General features: G+C 44.0%; 1 protein-coding gene across 1 annotated transcript in view; it reads right to left on the bottom strand.

Moving 5' to 3' along the window:
• ninjurin-2 overlaps positions 1-16,626 on the bottom strand; it is a 100,845-nt gene extending 84,219 nt beyond the window's left edge. The window contains exon 1 of the mRNA XM_007894701.2: positions 16,402-16,626. Within this exon, the coding sequence (XP_007892892.1) occupies positions 16,402-16,449 (48 nt within the window). The 5' untranslated portion in view covers positions 16,450-16,626. The remainder of the gene's footprint in view (positions 1-16,401) is intronic.
• Positions 16,627-16,842: the final 216 nt, after the last annotated feature.

Consider the following 16,842-nt stretch of genomic DNA (forward strand, 5'->3'; position numbering starts at 1 on the left):
GGGGAAAGCGGAGGGAACTTTAATGCATTATTTCTCTAAGCCTACAGGAGCAATTCAATTCACCTGACCTAACTTTGTTCATTGCACATTCACCTGCAGACTCAATACAGCTCTGAACATGTTAAAAGGGTGTTTACGGTGGAGGATTTCATGGATTGTCAGAGTTTTGAGGATGAACACGTTGCCATGAATATATTTCAGGTATAGCTTGGAGGAGTGGATCCGCCCCAGTAACAGTAGGGATGACAAGCCATTACTTTGTGATCAACCCGCTGGAAGCAATACTGACAGGCAGCGGTGACAATATGCTGTTCAGCCTACATTAAATCATGTCCAGAGATCAGAGATGGCAACCTACCATTGTGACATTCTTCCCAAGCGATCTGTGAATTTTGTGGAAAGCTTGGAAGCACAATTAATTGCAGGAACACCGCAGGGCAACAGATCACTGCCTCATAGAACATGGCAGATTGACAGAATTTCAGCTCCACCATCTCACGTGTCTGGTGGCGGATGGGGACAAGGTTACCAATATCATGGTTATCGAATAAAAGATTAGTGGCAATACATAACCAGTGAACTGTGGCGTTATAGATAACTACAGCAATGTAATTGAACACTAAGTTCTGACTCCCTTATCCAAGTGGCTCAAATGTAGATTAGAAAAATGTCTCTTGCTGTCCTTGTTGTTCCAGTAATTTCACTGGAGAATTCTGGCATTCCAATTTTCCTTGTAGCCAAGTATATCAGGCCTATCTTCAAGGACACTACTCTGACTCTCTTCAACAAATTGAGTAAAAAATTGGTATTACAGTAAACCACAGTAAAACCTTTTCTATATCTGAAATGAAAAAGCAATTATCACATTGTTGAGTCATCTCAAAGCGCTTTACAGGATTTACGGTAAAATGCAGTGACTGTGTATTTTGTGGGCGAAACGTGGCAGCCAATCCATAAAAAGCTATGGAGTGGAGTGTTCAATTTTATTTGGGGGATTGTTGGGCAGGACACTGGGAGAAACTCCCTTCACTTTTCAAACAGTGTTTAATGTCAACCTTAACAGGCAGACGGGACCTTGGTTTAACATCCCACCCAAAGGATGGCACCTCCAACAATGCAACACCCACTCATGTTATAGACCATCCTATCGATAGGTGGATTGCCCAATGATAGCGCAGAATGGGTTGATGGATATGTGGATAGTCCAATGAAAGACCGTACTCACTGTTGAGTATATTCAACATTGGGTTTCCCACAACAAAATAGCAGCTTGCAAATTTCTTACAGCCTTAACTACTTGGCCTTGGTAGGCCCACTGCCTATTGGAATAGGCTACCTACAAAGAGGGGTTGGAAGTGGCAACTGTAACCCACTTCTAATAACATTGGTCACATGCATGACAAATCATTGTTTGTCCCCCTGACTGACTCAGACCAATAATAAAAAAATCATTCTGTCAGCAAACTTGGGGTACAAAATTCTGAACAAACTGGGAGAAATGGGGACAATATACATAATGTCACAGATAAAAGAGGCAATAGTCCAGTATTTTAAAAAAATTAGGCTCAGCAGTTTCCTGAATGATCTATTTTTCACATTCATGTTTACATAAGAAAGGACTGCATCAATGGCTTGTTTCTAGTTCTGGATTCTGTGGTTTTCATCAGTCCACTGAAGTGAATCCAACGATTATGCTGCACCCATCACCATGTTAAGTAAACATATTTTCTATGATAACGTAATTATACTGAAATAATCATATGAGACATTGAGACAGCTGGTTTTAATAACAGTTTTCCAAGATTTCTCTTTGAGTTTATCACTGAAGGTGCAAGCTTATATCTACTGAGGGAAAAAACAACATCCCCATCCATCAGTTCACCTCCAAGAGTGCCAAAGGGATGAAGCCGTAGGGCTAAATACTGCTTTAAAGTCAGGACTCGACTTGTTAACCCCAAACTCTCAGAAGGCTAAATGAGACAGTATTAACAAAGTCATTTATTAAAGAGAGTTGATGAAAGTAATTTGAGGCTGCTTCATTGTGATTTGCAATGATGTGCATCATAACCAATTGAGTGCTATGCTCAGCAATAACATGCTCCAGCTCCAGTGTGCCAATAATACAATACAATTTTGTATATTGCCTTTCACACTGGGAGGATGTCCCAAGGTGATCAACAACAACAACAAAATTACATTTGTATAGCGCCTTTCACGTCAGGAGGATGTCCCAAGGCGCTGGACAATCAGTGTTTCGGACCTGAGCTGAGGGTCGGAATCGGGGAGGGTAGAGGGCAGGGGGGAAGGAGGGTGACCGAAGGCACAATCAAAGAGGAGGGTCTTGAGACGGGTCTTGAAGGAGGCAAGGGAGGGGGTGAGGCCGAAGGACTGTGGGATGGAGCTCCAGAGGGTGGGGGGTAGAGTGACTGAAGACCGCCTGTCAATGGTGGGGCCAGCCCGGCGGGGGCGTGAATCATGCTGGAACACACTGAGCAGCGGGCGGGCAGGTCGGTAGGGGGTTAGGAATGGTGCAGGACCATGGAGTGCTTTGAAAGTGAGGACCAGGATCTTGAACTGTATCCTCTGTGTGACGGGAAGCCTGTGGAGTCGGGCGAGGATGGGGGCGATAGTATCGTGGAGCCTGATGGGGGAGAGGACACGGGCTGCAGAGATCTGCAGCCTATGAAGGGAGGAGTTGGGGAGGCCGACAAGCAGGGAGTTTGCGTAATTGAGCCTGCATGTTATGAATGCATGTACGAGGGTCTCGGAGGCCTGTGGTGTGAGACAGTGGCGGAGTCGGGCGATGTTGTGTGGTGGGGGAAGGCAGAGCAGGTCATGGTACAGATGTGGGGTAGAAAGGACAGTTGAGGGTCAAACAAGATGCCAAGGTTCCGGACTGGCTCAGTGAGGTGGAATGTGCATCCATGGATGGAGATGCTGTCAGCGCCTGAGGTGGGAAGGCACTGATGGGAGCCAATCAGGAGAGCCTCGGTCTTGTTGACGTTCAGATGTTCAGGATTAACAATCCTGGCTTGGCACCTAAACTCGGGTGGGAGCCAAAAATGCTGGTTAGGGAAAATAACACCAAAAGCCTACACTGTCAATTAAACCCGTATCATATCCGAGTAACCCAAAGAACGACACAATATTTATTTCAATGAGAGCCAAATGGATACATTTCCTCAGCCTCCTTTTTTAATCCTTTCCCAGGCTGAGCCTCAGGTACCTCATTCAAATGACTACTTTATGAGTGAACCTCGAAATGGAATAAGGCCAGGTTATTCAACAGTCAGGACAGGAACCCTGAAGTCACCAGACAACAGCCAGGTTACTACTTGTCTTTTGGCTGAAAAGGAAAAATTCCAAACTTTTAGCTTTCGTCAACCAGTTTATTTCTTTCCTGGATAAGGAATTAGAATTAAATACACCCAATCCAATACACATTTAATTTTGCAGTTTGGACTAAACAGAACCACTTCTCTCAGTCACACAGCAATACAATACACATTTGGCTGTGACACCCCATGGCCTCCCTACCTCTCCTCTTGTTTAGCCATTTCCAGTGTCAGTCATGTGTGATATAATTACCATTCTATTTTCCGCCACATTGGAAAGAAATAGTCTTTTTTTAAAAATCTAAGTGAATTTCATCTGATTGCTGGAAGAGTTTTGTTCATTGCTGCGATGTGCACAGGTGACCAGGTTTTAAATATGAACGCTTCACATCATCGAGTGGCGCTGCAATTAGTGAGCAATCCATACATTCCAGGCAACACTGTGGAAATCACAGTGCTCACTGATGTTTAATCTGTCAGGGCAGAGGGCTCACCCTCTGCCACTAGCACAAGCTATATATATACATTGTATGTAATCTCCTCCTGCAACAGTACTGTTCCACCGCTGTCAGACTCTGAGAGATGAGGGTAACTTGTACCTGCGAGATGTCCAGAGAAGAGGAAGAAAGCAGAACTTCAAGCCCAGAAGCCACTGACAAGGTTCACACATGATCAGTGACCAGCATGTGTGACTGCACCCCTGGAAAAGGAGGTCAGACCAGGAGCAAAGAGGCATATGAAAGTAAGAAAGATAATGAAGCCCACTAAATTTATGTAAAAAAAACAAAAATGCATTACGCCAACTTAGGGAGAAGGGGGATGTCACTCAGAATCGTGCTATTTAGTTAAATGATAATTTTTTAGTTTTCAAGTGTTTCCCCTCCACCCTTCCAAAAACCAAGCAAACATGCGTGCTCAGGCATGCTCTGAGTGCATGATAATCTCTAAACCAAAATCAAATACATTTTTCCATAACAATAATAATGATCATAATCCTTGCATTTGATATAGCACCATTGAGACATCTCAAAGCGCTTTACACAATATATTGTAAAGTGAATTGGCTGTGTATCTTGTGGACGAAACTCAGCAGCAAATTGTGCATAACAGTGTCCCATGGACAGTCGTGGACTGAGTGAACATTTTTTTTATTTTGGAGGGATTATTACCCTCAGAAAGTAATCTACCAATCAACTAACAACTTGGTTCCTACTTACTACTATGTAAACAGAAGCTTGTGGAGTAAGGAAACTTGTCTAAGGTTTCGTCTCACCTAGGAATCAAACCTAGGTCCTCCCATTTGCAAGGCAGTGGTCTAACCAATATGCTACGGGACTCCATACCACCCACCGCCACCCCCAACCTTGTGCTGCAGGAATTTTAAAGAGCTATTGGACCACTTCATCCAGCTAGGCTGGAAGTTATAAATAAAACTCAGCACTATCAGTCGTATTTGGTGCAGTCTCCTGCTGCCGTACAGTTTCACTGGCACCATCTCCCTCCTAGACTTCATTCATTCGAGGGATTAGTTAGAGGTCAGCCCACACGTATCATGCCAGCTGGTTGCTCTACTCGCAACAATTTTTTTTCTCTCTTCTCCTAAATTTAAACAAAAATGTTTTTCCTTTTGTAATGGAGTAGAGCTCCATGTGAACCAATAATACCATGCTGAAAGTTCAAGTGTGAGTGTTGATTCAGTTGGCTTTTTTGACTGTGCTGTTGACACAGCCAATGCCCACACAAGTATCCCAGTGTGAGGATTTGGACAGAAATCAGGCACGGGAGCACTGGTTGATTTCTCATTCCAATCCTGGAGCATTGAGAATCCAAGTGTTTCATCCAAATTACAGTCCCCAGTGAGATCAGGACCAAGGATAAAAACTGAGTATTAGACAATAGAACAAAAGTAAAACAGATTATAAATTGCTGGAATGGACAGAAGAGCAAAAATATAGAGAGAATAGGAACATAAATAAAAGGTCAAAACAAGCAAAGTATTCAAATAAATTTTAGGTATAAATTGTTCCTTTATTTATTGCAGTAGTTTATATTTATATATTTATATTTCACAGGCATAAAGCTATCTTGATGTTTGAAAAGCTTCAATCCAACAATAATAGCGCTCAATATATGGTGTACCACAGAGCATGAGTTTCAGGTTGCTGTTTTCAATGTTGGCTTCACAAACAGGTCAACACGAGAAAGATTTTATCAGACGATCACAAGTTTTACATTTTATCAGAAATTTGCCTCAAAGCTTCAGATAAAATCAACTATTTCGGGTGCAGATCTGAGCTCCATCTCAGAATGTTGTGCAAACTTAGAAGACATGCAAAAGTAGAAATTTAACAAGCAAGTATTTCTTCCATTTTCAACCCTTCCCAATAAAAATACACTTTGAAGAATAATTAAATAGATGAAGAAAGATGTTTCCGCAGAAGGTCAGCAGTTAACAGTTGAAAGTAATCCTAATGGTTCAGTATTTCTGGTTTCCCATTGATTTCTTTTTGCTGATTGTTCATACAGAACAGCAATCTGGACCAGTGCCCTGTCTATGAGGCTCCTCTCTGGTGTGTCTCATTGCTTTCTCCCTTCATCAGAAAGCTGGATTCACAGCTACCCAGTGTGACCCAACGTTGCAGGTTCTCTTGGTTCTCTCTTGCTCTATTGTCAAGGACTTCTCTTTCTATTCTTCTATTTGCTCCTATTTGTTTCTATTTGCATTCTTACTTTTTTTTTCTTTCGCTCTCTTGTTATACATGAACAGCAGTGATGCCACAGTCACCATGGGTTCCCTTTGCTTTCTTTCCCCCAAACAAGCTGGATGTATGCCAACTGAACACACACAGACTAGACAAAACGCTGTCCATATTGAGTGCTCTCTTCAACTAGCCTCGCACTCTCATGCTCCCTCTCAGAAAGGTCAAAACTTGTCATATCTTGTTCCAAAAATGTGTTTTGGAAATAGTTTTTTAGTTATTTTTGCAACATGTTTTTCTTACAAATATAATTATCCTGCCTTTGAATGTCACTGCCTCCAGCTCCGATATCTCCAGCTTCTAAGGAACAAACTGCTTCCCTGTTTCAATTGCTGGCTCCGCAGAGCTGCAACGCTACCTCCACCCAAAGTTAGACCAGGGACAAGAAGCATGATTGAAGTTGGGGTGAGAAACACAGTTTTGGAGTTGTAAAGTTATCACAACTTTTTGGTCACCCTGTGCTAGAGATCTGCAAACTCTGTCATTGCCATATCCTTTTCAAAAATGGTTGTGAGGAACTACTGTAGTTTGGATCAATTCCCCTCTGCCTTGCAGTTTTTGTGTACTATAATCAATTCCATGTTTAGCATTAGTTCTGACCGGCTAGCTGCCTGGTTAACACAGGAAGTATTTAGAGAGGATGTGAGAGGCATTGCACTGAACAACATATATGTTCAGAACTGTGCCGTGCATCGTTCATTCGCTTCACCACGGTCACAGCACTTCCCCTAAAATAAAAGAAGCATTGCAAGCAGATATTTACTTACTTTCATTTGTTGAGCATTTAAAGGGACACAGTCCCTAAATGGAAAAAAGCTGCCTGTTTTTCAATGTGATCTTTTCTGGGGTTCAATGCAAGTTTTCATGTAATTAATAATAATAATCCATTCATTCGATATGGTGCCTTAACGCATGGTTGAGATGTCGCAAAGGGCTTCACAGAATATACTGTCAATGAATTGAATATATATTTTGTGGGTAAAACACGGCAACCAATTGCGCACAGCAGTGTCCCGCAAACAGTCATGGACTGAGTGACCGAATTATTATTTTTTTGGAGGGTTTATTAACCCCGGAAAAGCGATTCGCTAATCGACTAACAACCAGGTTCCTACTTACCGCTAGGTAAACAGAACGTGTGGCGTAAGGAAATTTGCCCAATGTTTCATCCTGCACTGGAATCAAACCTGGGTCCTCTCGCTTGCGAGGTGTGCTCTAACCAATACACTAATTGCCCCATTTGCCCCATCCAGCAATCAGCCTCAACAACATTGTCATTTTGCAGTCACTATCAGCAACAGCTGAGGTTACACTGACTTGCTGCTGTAACCCAGTCACTCACACTTCCCAACATAGTGCCTCTTGAAAACCAGTTTCACAATTTCACAGAAAAGAAAACCACAAACACCAATATGTCTGAAATCAGCCTCTTGCTTTTGCAAAACGAAAACCCCACAACAGTAAGGAGTCACTGCTTTAAGCCTTGCAGATCAGGCAGATGCTACTTTGACAAGCACTATCGAGTGCAACTCCTGACCGCTGTTATGCAGCACAGCTATGTCTAAGTCATATTGCAAGAGACCAGATTATTCATTGTAAAATTCCAGAAGACCATGCTATTATGTTCTCTCTTTCAGGACTGGACGGCATAGTGGGTAGCAGACTGACCTTGGTTTGAATCCAACCCAGACTGCTGGAATGAAGAGCCTCTGCCAGCTGTTTGGGTCCCAAGTGATATGAGCTTAAAGAAGTCTCAACCAAGTTCAAAGTGCCCCAAATACACAACGCGCAAACCATACTATAATTCAGAAATAATTCTCATTTAGGCCAAAAGTGGTAAAAGACAATTGTGATGAATGGAAAACTTCTTGTTGCTGCATTGGGCTACTCCTCTGAGCTTGGATCAGGAATATACATACTCCCTGGGTTCTTCCTTAGACTCACCGAACCAGTGCACAATCTAGGCGTTCAGTTCGACCCCTAGCAATCCTTCCTTCCCCACATCCGTTCCCTGACCAGGACCACCTTTCTCCACCTCTGCAGCATTGCTTGCCTCCGACCTTATCTTACCCCAAATGCAGCCCAAATCCTTGTGCATGCATTTGTCACCTCCCGCCTGGATTCCTCAAATAAACTCCACGCCAATCTCCCCAGCTCCACTATTCAAAAAGTCCAGCTCATTCAGAACTCTTCTGCCCGCATACTTACCCAGATGAACTCCATACCCACATCTCCCCAGTCCTGACCAGGCTCTACTGGCTCCCCATCACCGAATGGATCGTGTTCAAATCCATTCACTCCCTGGCACCTCCCTACCTCTCCGACCTCCTCACTCCCCAATCCACCAACCGGCTCCTCCACTAGACTGGCACCGGCCTCCTGCTTGTCTCTCGCACCATCCGCTCTTCAATTGGAGGTAGCGCTTTCAGCTACTACGCCCTGAAGCTCTGGAACATTTTCCCTCTGCCTTGCCTCCTCTCTCCCCTTTTCAAGTTCCGCCTGAAAACCTTCCTTTTGATTGTTTTTTTTGCCAGTAAGTTGTTGTTTTTGGGACAGCAAGAGCTAAAGCCAGAGTATTTAAACTGGCTGTGAAGTGGAAGAGCATTCCATTTCCAGTACTAACATCTCACACATTGATTATTATAATCTCCCTTCAACAACCCTGAGGATTCTTAGTTACTCAGCTTTGGCTGAAAATCTCACCTTCTCTGTTGCACAGGCCTTAACAAACTTTACTAACTTGTTAAGGCCAGTAAAACCTTTTAGAGGAAAAAAGTGAACTTCTGTTTTCAAAGCTGGTAAATGAACCCTAAGAACAGAAGAGCGGTGGAAGGAAGGACGGACAACATTTCTGAGAGATGTTGTTGGCATGGGATCTGAATGCCAGAGGTTTAGCAAGACAACAGTACAGATTTCTTTTCAATACCACAATCATTGGTCTGAAGACTCGTGCCCTTGTCACAACACTCTGCTCTCTATTCAAGTGGTGCAATTTACTCAGGTTAGTCAATCTGAAACAATGTAAGTTTCACCTATATACAAGCTATTCCATTATATTTCTCCCTCAAAACTCATCTTGCAATGTCTCCTGTGGACTCCGTCACAACCAAGTTGGGCCACGAATGCCACAAAACATTGCACACTGGCAAACCGAATGTAATTGTTTTAAATGACTGTTGCAGGACCCCTCAACTACCCTAACAGCAGTTTTATGCAAGCGATTACCATTTATTGTGACATTATATACAAGTTAGCTGTGGAATCCTAACCAGTTGTTTATGTTTTGACAGCTTACTACCATCTGCCCTCCAATGTGAGACAACTAGTCCAAGGTATGATTGTAAGTGCTTCAGAATTAGACTTAGGATTCAGCCGCTTGAGGTTTTCCATTACACCTGGCTGCCACTTTCAACTCATAATATTTAACTGTCTCCAGCATTTCGCCAAATCTGAACTGAGATCTATGATTTAAATTGTTCACAGGGAGAACAATCAAAACCCAGAGACAAGCGTGTACCATTTATAATGACAGACTCATAGCAACATTCTTACTTAAAAAACACTCAGACCCACAGCAAACAAAATAAAGCTGTTTTGCCCAAACATTTATTTTTCAGCTGCTGAGCTGTTTTCTGTGTGACAGCCAGCTTGTCCCCATGATCTCCAGTCTGGACACTCCACAAGTGATTTCCATTCCCCATCTACCCTGTTCCACCCATGGCCTTTGAACTTTACTTTTGTACACATCAGTGATTCCTTTGCTATCAAGTTAGACATCGGCAACGACAGAGACAGAGTCTGACTGACCCCCCCCCCCCCCCCCCCCCGTACGTCTTAGTGTTACCATATCAAGATGTTCCAACAAAACTATGTTCCAGGATACATCTGGTTTCTGACCAAACTGTGCTCTCTCTCCACTTTCCTCCTTCTCCATATTAATGACATATTCGACTTACAGTCCACTCTAAGTGATACCACTCTTGCCTCTGAGTCAGAAGGTTGTGGGTTCAAGCCTCACATCAAGACTTGAAATCACATTGTCTAGGCTGACACTTCAATGCAGTCGTGGGGGTGTGTGTTGCATTGTCAGAGTTGCTGTCCTCCATTTGAAACGTTAAACAGAGTTCCTGTCTATCTGTTCAGGTGGACGTTAAAGATCCCATAGCATGATTCAAGAAGAGAAGGGAGTTTCTCCCAGCGTCCTGGCCAACAATCCGCCAAATAAAATTGGTCATTCATTTCCTGACTATTTGTGAGACATTGTTATGCGTAACTGGGCTGCCACGTTCGTCCACAAAATACACAGTCAATTCATTTCAGAATAAATCCTGTGAAGCACTTTGTATGTCCTTCTGATATGAAAGGCTCTAAACCAAATGCAAGGACGATTATTATTATAAAGTTATTCTTTTGTTGCTAATATGTAATTTTCCTCTGCATTCATCTATTTTCCTCTCATCACACAGGAATTCTCAGTGTCCTGACCAATACTTTCCCTCATCCAAATTTTCACCAAAACAGATTTAACAGTTACTGATCTCATTGTGGTTTATGGGATGAATCTGATACAGATTGTCTGCCATATTTCACTACATTACAACAGTCTTCATGCTTCAGATCATTGTGTGAAGGACATTGAAACATTTAATGTGATATTGTGCCAGAATTATTCTTATTCCCTCATGTGTCCTCTGGAAAAGTATGTTCTATTCAAACCTCACCCAGATTGGAATTTATTTGGTTAAACTGGATCTAGATTCAGCTGCCTCTTGTTTCTTTTGCTACACTCTGGGTCCCCATCTCCCCCATTCTCCCCTGACTCCATTGGCTCACTATCCTTCAGAAGAACCAGTTCAAGATCCTGGTCCTCACCTACAAAGTCCTCCATGGCCTCGTCCCACCCTATCTCTGCGACCTCCTAACCCCCTACCAATCCGCCCGCACCCTCTGCTCAGCCCCCTCTGCTCCACATCCCCCGACCTACGCACCCCACCATTGGCGGGAGAGCTTCAGCCACTCTGCCCCCAACTTCTGGAATTCCATCTCCCCCAAATACTCTGCCTCGTCCCCTCCTTAGCCTCCTTCAAATCCTGCCTCAAAACCCTCCTCTTCGACCATGCCATCGGTCACCCCCCTTCCCCTCCCCTCCCTTCTCCCCCCCTGACCCCAGCTTGGGTCTGAAATGCTGTACACTGTCCAGCACCTTGGGACGTCTTCCTGACGTGAAAGGCGTTGTACAAATGTAATCTTGTTGCTGTTGTTGTTTGTGGCTGCATTGCATTTGGTGCAAACTACAAACAAAATGTGAAATTCAGAAGCTAAGATAGAACTTTCCTGTATAAAAATGTCAGGAAATAAAATGTGCAATATCTTCAATTTTATTTGTTGCTTTAATATTTGTAGCAAAAGAAACAGGAGGCAGCTGAACTTAGATCCAGTTTAACCAATGAAATTCAAATCTGGGTGAGGTTTAAATAGAACATACTTTGCCAGAGGACACATCCTCATTCATCAGAAACTAGCAATTAAATACAAGAATTCAACCAGCCACATGTGTCATAAATGTGCAGAAAACAGTTTTGAAAATAGTTTTCTGATCCTAGTTTGGATGAGAGTTATGGGCATTTTTGAAAGAAACTATTTTGCTAGACATAAGGACAACAACGTTAGTTGCATCAGGTTTCAAAACAAATGTTAAAGTGATACAATTATGCAACATTCGGTAGTAAAAAAGGTGTTTTATCTTCAGTGATTAACTGCTGTGTCACTGGTAATAACTTATAACATTGACTTCCCAAGAAGAGCAGAATGCGTGTCAAAAACAACAGCAACAACAAAATTACATTTGTATAGCGCCTTTCACGTCGGGAGGACGTCCCAAGGCGCTGTACAGACAGAGTTACGGACCTGAGCTGGGGGTCAGGGTGGGGGAGGGTGGAGGACAGGGGGGTAGCAGAGAGATGGAAAGCACGCTCGAAGAGGAGGGTCTTAGGTGGGTCTTGAAGGTGGCGGAGGGGGCGAGACAGAGGGACTGTGGGATGGAGTTCCAGAGGGTGGGTGCAGAGTGGTGGAAGGCCCGCCGGCTAATAGTGGGGCGAGCAAGGCGGGGCACGTGAAGCAGGCTGGAGCCCACTGAGTGGAGGGAGCGAATAGGAGGTCGGAGAGGTAGGGGGGAGCAAGATCATGGAGGGCTTTGAAGATGAGGACCAGGATCTTGAACTGTATCCTCTGTGTGATGGGAAGCCAGTGGAGTTGGGCAAAGATGGGGGTGATAGGGTCGTAGATGCAGGAGAGGACCTGGGCTGCAGAGTTCTGGATGATCTGCAGCCTGAGGAGGGAGGAGTTGGGAGGCCGACAAGCAGTGAGTTTGCGTAGTCGAGCCTCGATGTAATGAAGGCACGTATGTGGGTTTCGACGGCCTGCCGTGTGAGACAGTGTTGGAGCCGGGCGACGTTGCAGAGGGGGGAAAAGCAGAGCAGGTCATGGCACAGATGTGGGTTTGAAGGATAGTTGAGGGTCAAACAAGACCCCAAGGTTCCGGACTGGCCTAGTAAGGTGGAGTGTGCGACCATGGATGGCGATGCTGTCACCTGAGGTGTGGAGGCGCTAACGGGAGCCAATCAGGAGAGCCTCGGTCTTGTTGACGTTCAACCGAAGGAAGTTAGCTCTCATCCAGGACTTGATGTCTGACAGATATTCAGTCAGGACAGCAGTGGTCCTGGAGTCAAGGGTGGAGGCAGTTGGGTGTCATCCCAATACAAGTGGAAATTTACCCCATGTCTGCAGATGATGTCACCAAGAGGGAGCATATAGATATTTAAGAGGAGGGGACCAAGGACAGAGCCCTGAGGAACGCCACATGTGATGGTCCGGGGGCTAGAAGAGAAGCCGTTTGAGGAGATAAAGTGCAGGCGGTGTGAGAGGTACGATCTTAACCAGTCAAGGACAGCGCCCTGGAGGTTGAAGATGAAGAAAGTGGCTGTCAGGACAAGACTACTACCTGCTGGCACAGGGGCAAATCTCAAAACTAATACAATATTTTGTGAAATTAATGTTTCATGTAAATAGGTCCTTTACAAAGCAAATTTGATAAGTGAAACCAGAAAAGTCCAAGGATTAATCCCCAGTTAGCATTCAGTGCACTTATGCTAATCTTACAAAGGCTGCTCTGATTAGTCTCAATGCCCGGGGCTCGGGAAAAGAGAAACAAAAATCAGTCAGGCTTTTCACTGCTGTTCAAATGATTGAGCTCATTTGCGGATATTGCTCCTACAGTCCTCAATAACAACCTGCATTTCTATAATGCCCTTCAGGTATGATAATGTATCGGAGAGCTTTACAGTGATGAGGTCAGACACCAAGCTTGGGAGGGTGGAGAGGTGGAAAGGGATGTGAGCTTAGCCTTGGTCAGGGAGATTGGTTTAAGGCAGGACTTGAACAGATTAAGAGGGGCAGAAAGGAGGTTATGGGCTTAGAAATCTGAAACTATAGCAGCAATGGTGGTGGAATAGGATAGGGGGGATATACATCAAACTCAAGTTAGTCAAGCGGAGGGATCAAGCAGAGGAGCAGAGTGAATCGAGATCGGAGAGATAGGGAGGTGCTAAAGTATCAATGGATTTTTCGGTGAGGTGTGAGGGCTTTGAAATCAATTTGCTGAGAGACAGGTGGCAAATGGGGTGATAGGTTTGCAGAGTTTGGTGCGAGGGAGGATGAGGATAGCAGAGGTATGAATAAATCAGTCAACCAACACTCACTGTTTTGGCTGACATATTAAGAATAACTATTTTGGGTGCAACATGTACTTGTGAGGCCAGACCCCAGAATGAGCCCTTTCAGAAGAGAGAAAAACAATTGAAATTGGAAATAGCAGAATAAAACGAATCCCAGATTTAAATACAGCAATTCAATCCAATTTTTTTATACTGCACATGCAGTCTCTCAACCACTGACTTGTGTTTGTTTTCCTTGATAGACCACCAGAATTCTGTTTTGATAAATTTGCATTCTGCAGCCATGCAATGTACAAAGAATGGAAATAGGCCACAATACACAGAGCAAATGGTCGGCAAACACAAAGGCAGCAATTTCACATGCAAAACCAAGGGGCAACTTGTTCAGTATTCTCCCTGCGCCCTGCTTTGGGACACACCAAACTCTTTGAAGTCCAGTTTCAGATTGGCACTGGGATATTTCAAACTGAAACAAGTCAAAGCTTCTAAAGTAACAGATTTAATTGGTCTGTTCTGGTTTACAAAAGATGAACCATTCATTTTGTGGCTAACATTAAATCACTGCAATGCATGAGTCACACAAAAATTATGCTAGTCAGTCCTTCATGCTGTGCATAGAAATGTAGGGAATTTCTGCACAGAAAACAAGGGGCATATTTCCTTCCCTACGGTCATTCTACATTTGACCCGTGGATTATGTTTAACATCAGCACAGCAACTTCTTCCAGTTAATTGATCATTTCTCATCTTGAACATCATATTATCCTGATAGCGGCCTCTGTTCAATGACTGATATCTCCTTAGTATTACCTTTCATTTCCTTGCTAACACTGCATTGGAGTCCCGTAGCTTACTGGTTAGCCCCCCTCGCCTCACAAACGAGAGGACCCGGGTTTGATTCCCAGGCAGGGCAAAACCTTAGGCTGGGTTTCCTTACTTCACACGCCTCTGTTTACCCAGCAGTAAGTAGGAACCTGGTTGTTAGTCAATTGGCAAATCGCTTTCTGGGGGTAATAAACCCTTAAAAGAAAGATGGTCACTCAATCCACGACTGTTAGTGGGACACTACTGTATGCAATTGTTTGCTGCATTTCAACTACAAAATACAGTCAATTTACTTTACAGTATAATAATAATGCAACAACAACAACAAGATTCCATTTATAGAGCGCTTTTCACGTCGGGAGGATGTCCCAAAGCGCTTCACAGAACACACTGTAATTTGAATTGACTGTATATTTGTGGCCGAACGCAGCAGCCAATTGCGCACAGTAATGTCCCACAAACAGTCATAGATTGAAAATGACCAATTTATTATTGTTTTGTTTTGGAGGGATTATTATTAGGCGTGTGGAGTAAGGAAACTTGCCCAAGGTTTCGCCCTGACCTGCCTGGAATTGAACTCAGGTCTCTCGCTTGCAAAGCGAGTGCTCTAACCACTGAGCTACAGGTATATTCTGTGAAGTGCTTCCAGACATCTCAATGACATGATAAGGCACTATATCAAATGCAAGGATTATTATGAGCACTCTGGGATGCTACCCTGCTCAAGGGGCACTAAGTAAATGTACGTTGTTGTTATTCGGTGCTCGGGTTGAAGTGCATGCCTTCAATTAAAGTGGTAACAGTTCTTCGCACAGTTTGAACTTCAAGTAACAATTTATTGACAATCTACAGGACTGTCCCCTTCCCAGAATTAAGTGACCATCACAAGATAAGGGTTTGCACGTCTCCCACATTATCGCGGCTTTGTGGTGCCCTGATACACAAGTGCTTCTTTTCCTTAACGATAGCACAGAGAGCTGCAGGCAGGCAAGGAAAATAAATACAACACTTAATAATATAATAACAATAATGCTTGCGTTTGATATAGCGCTTTTCACGTCTTCCAGACCGTCCCAAAGCGCTTCACAGGATATGCCGTGAAGCGAATTGACCGTATATTTGTGGGCGAAACGCGGCAGCCAATTGCGCACAGCGGCGTCCCACACACAGTGGCGGATTGAAAATGACCAATTTATTATGGTTTTGGAGGGATTATTGGCAGGTGAACAGGTTCCAGCGAAGTTGCGGGCTTGCAACCATCCACAGAAAACGAACGACCGGGGATTAAACCCTTTGCCCTAACCTGTGAGCACAGGCTCGAACCTCCTTAAAATTCCCAAACGCGCCCCTTAATTAACAACCAATTATTTGCAGCAGTGGCTGTGCCACGTCGTCGAGTCTGTGGCTCGGGCGAAAGTCGAAAGGGCTGCAAATAACACGGCGCTGATTTCCCACTTCAAATCAATGAATGCACTTCAACGCAAATCAATGCACTTCAATGGTAAATCAATGCACTTCAATGGTAAATCAATGCACTTCAATGGTAAATCAATGCACTGCCCCATCATCGTCTGCCTCAACACGTTCGCCTCACACCCCCATCGCTGCCACTGATAACAGTCACAGCCTCCACCGAAGCCATCCATCACCCACTCGGCAAATTCAACGGTGGCAGAGGATACATCGGGAGGAGCAAACAACACAATATTAACGAAATCAGGAAAAAGTGCCCCTGTGCTCTCCACTCACCGTATCCTCACGAGCATTTGCAAGATCATAATCCGACGAGACGCCCATGATTTCTTTTGTGATGCTGAATTGGGTATTTTTTTTTCTCTCTGTGTGTGTAGGTATTTTTTTTTAGGAGGTGGTGGGGTGGGGGGGGAGAAAAATACACACTGTCCTGATTTAAATACGACGGTGACCTTCCAGCCTCTGAAATGCAAAAGCGGTTTGGCTGCAACAAGTGTCCCTGTGATCCACGCAATGTGATTCATTGGCAATAGGGGGCGATTGCAGGGAGTGGGGAATTGCATTTGGAAGGCATGAAATTCCTTGCCTTTAAGGTTTCGCTTCAGAAGTTTTTTTTTGTGTGTGTGTGTGTGTTTGTGCTGAAGTCGTCAGCAAAACAGTAAGAGAACCCGACCTTATCGAAGAGGACTGAAAAGCTCACCGAGTAAAGTGGCTCAC

This window comes from Callorhinchus milii, unplaced genomic scaffold, assembly GCF_018977255.1.
Source record: "Callorhinchus milii isolate IMCB2004 unplaced genomic scaffold, IMCB_Cmil_1.0 Scaffold5, whole genome shotgun sequence".
NCBI lineage: Eukaryota > Metazoa > Chordata > Chondrichthyes > Chimaeriformes > Callorhinchidae > Callorhinchus > Callorhinchus milii.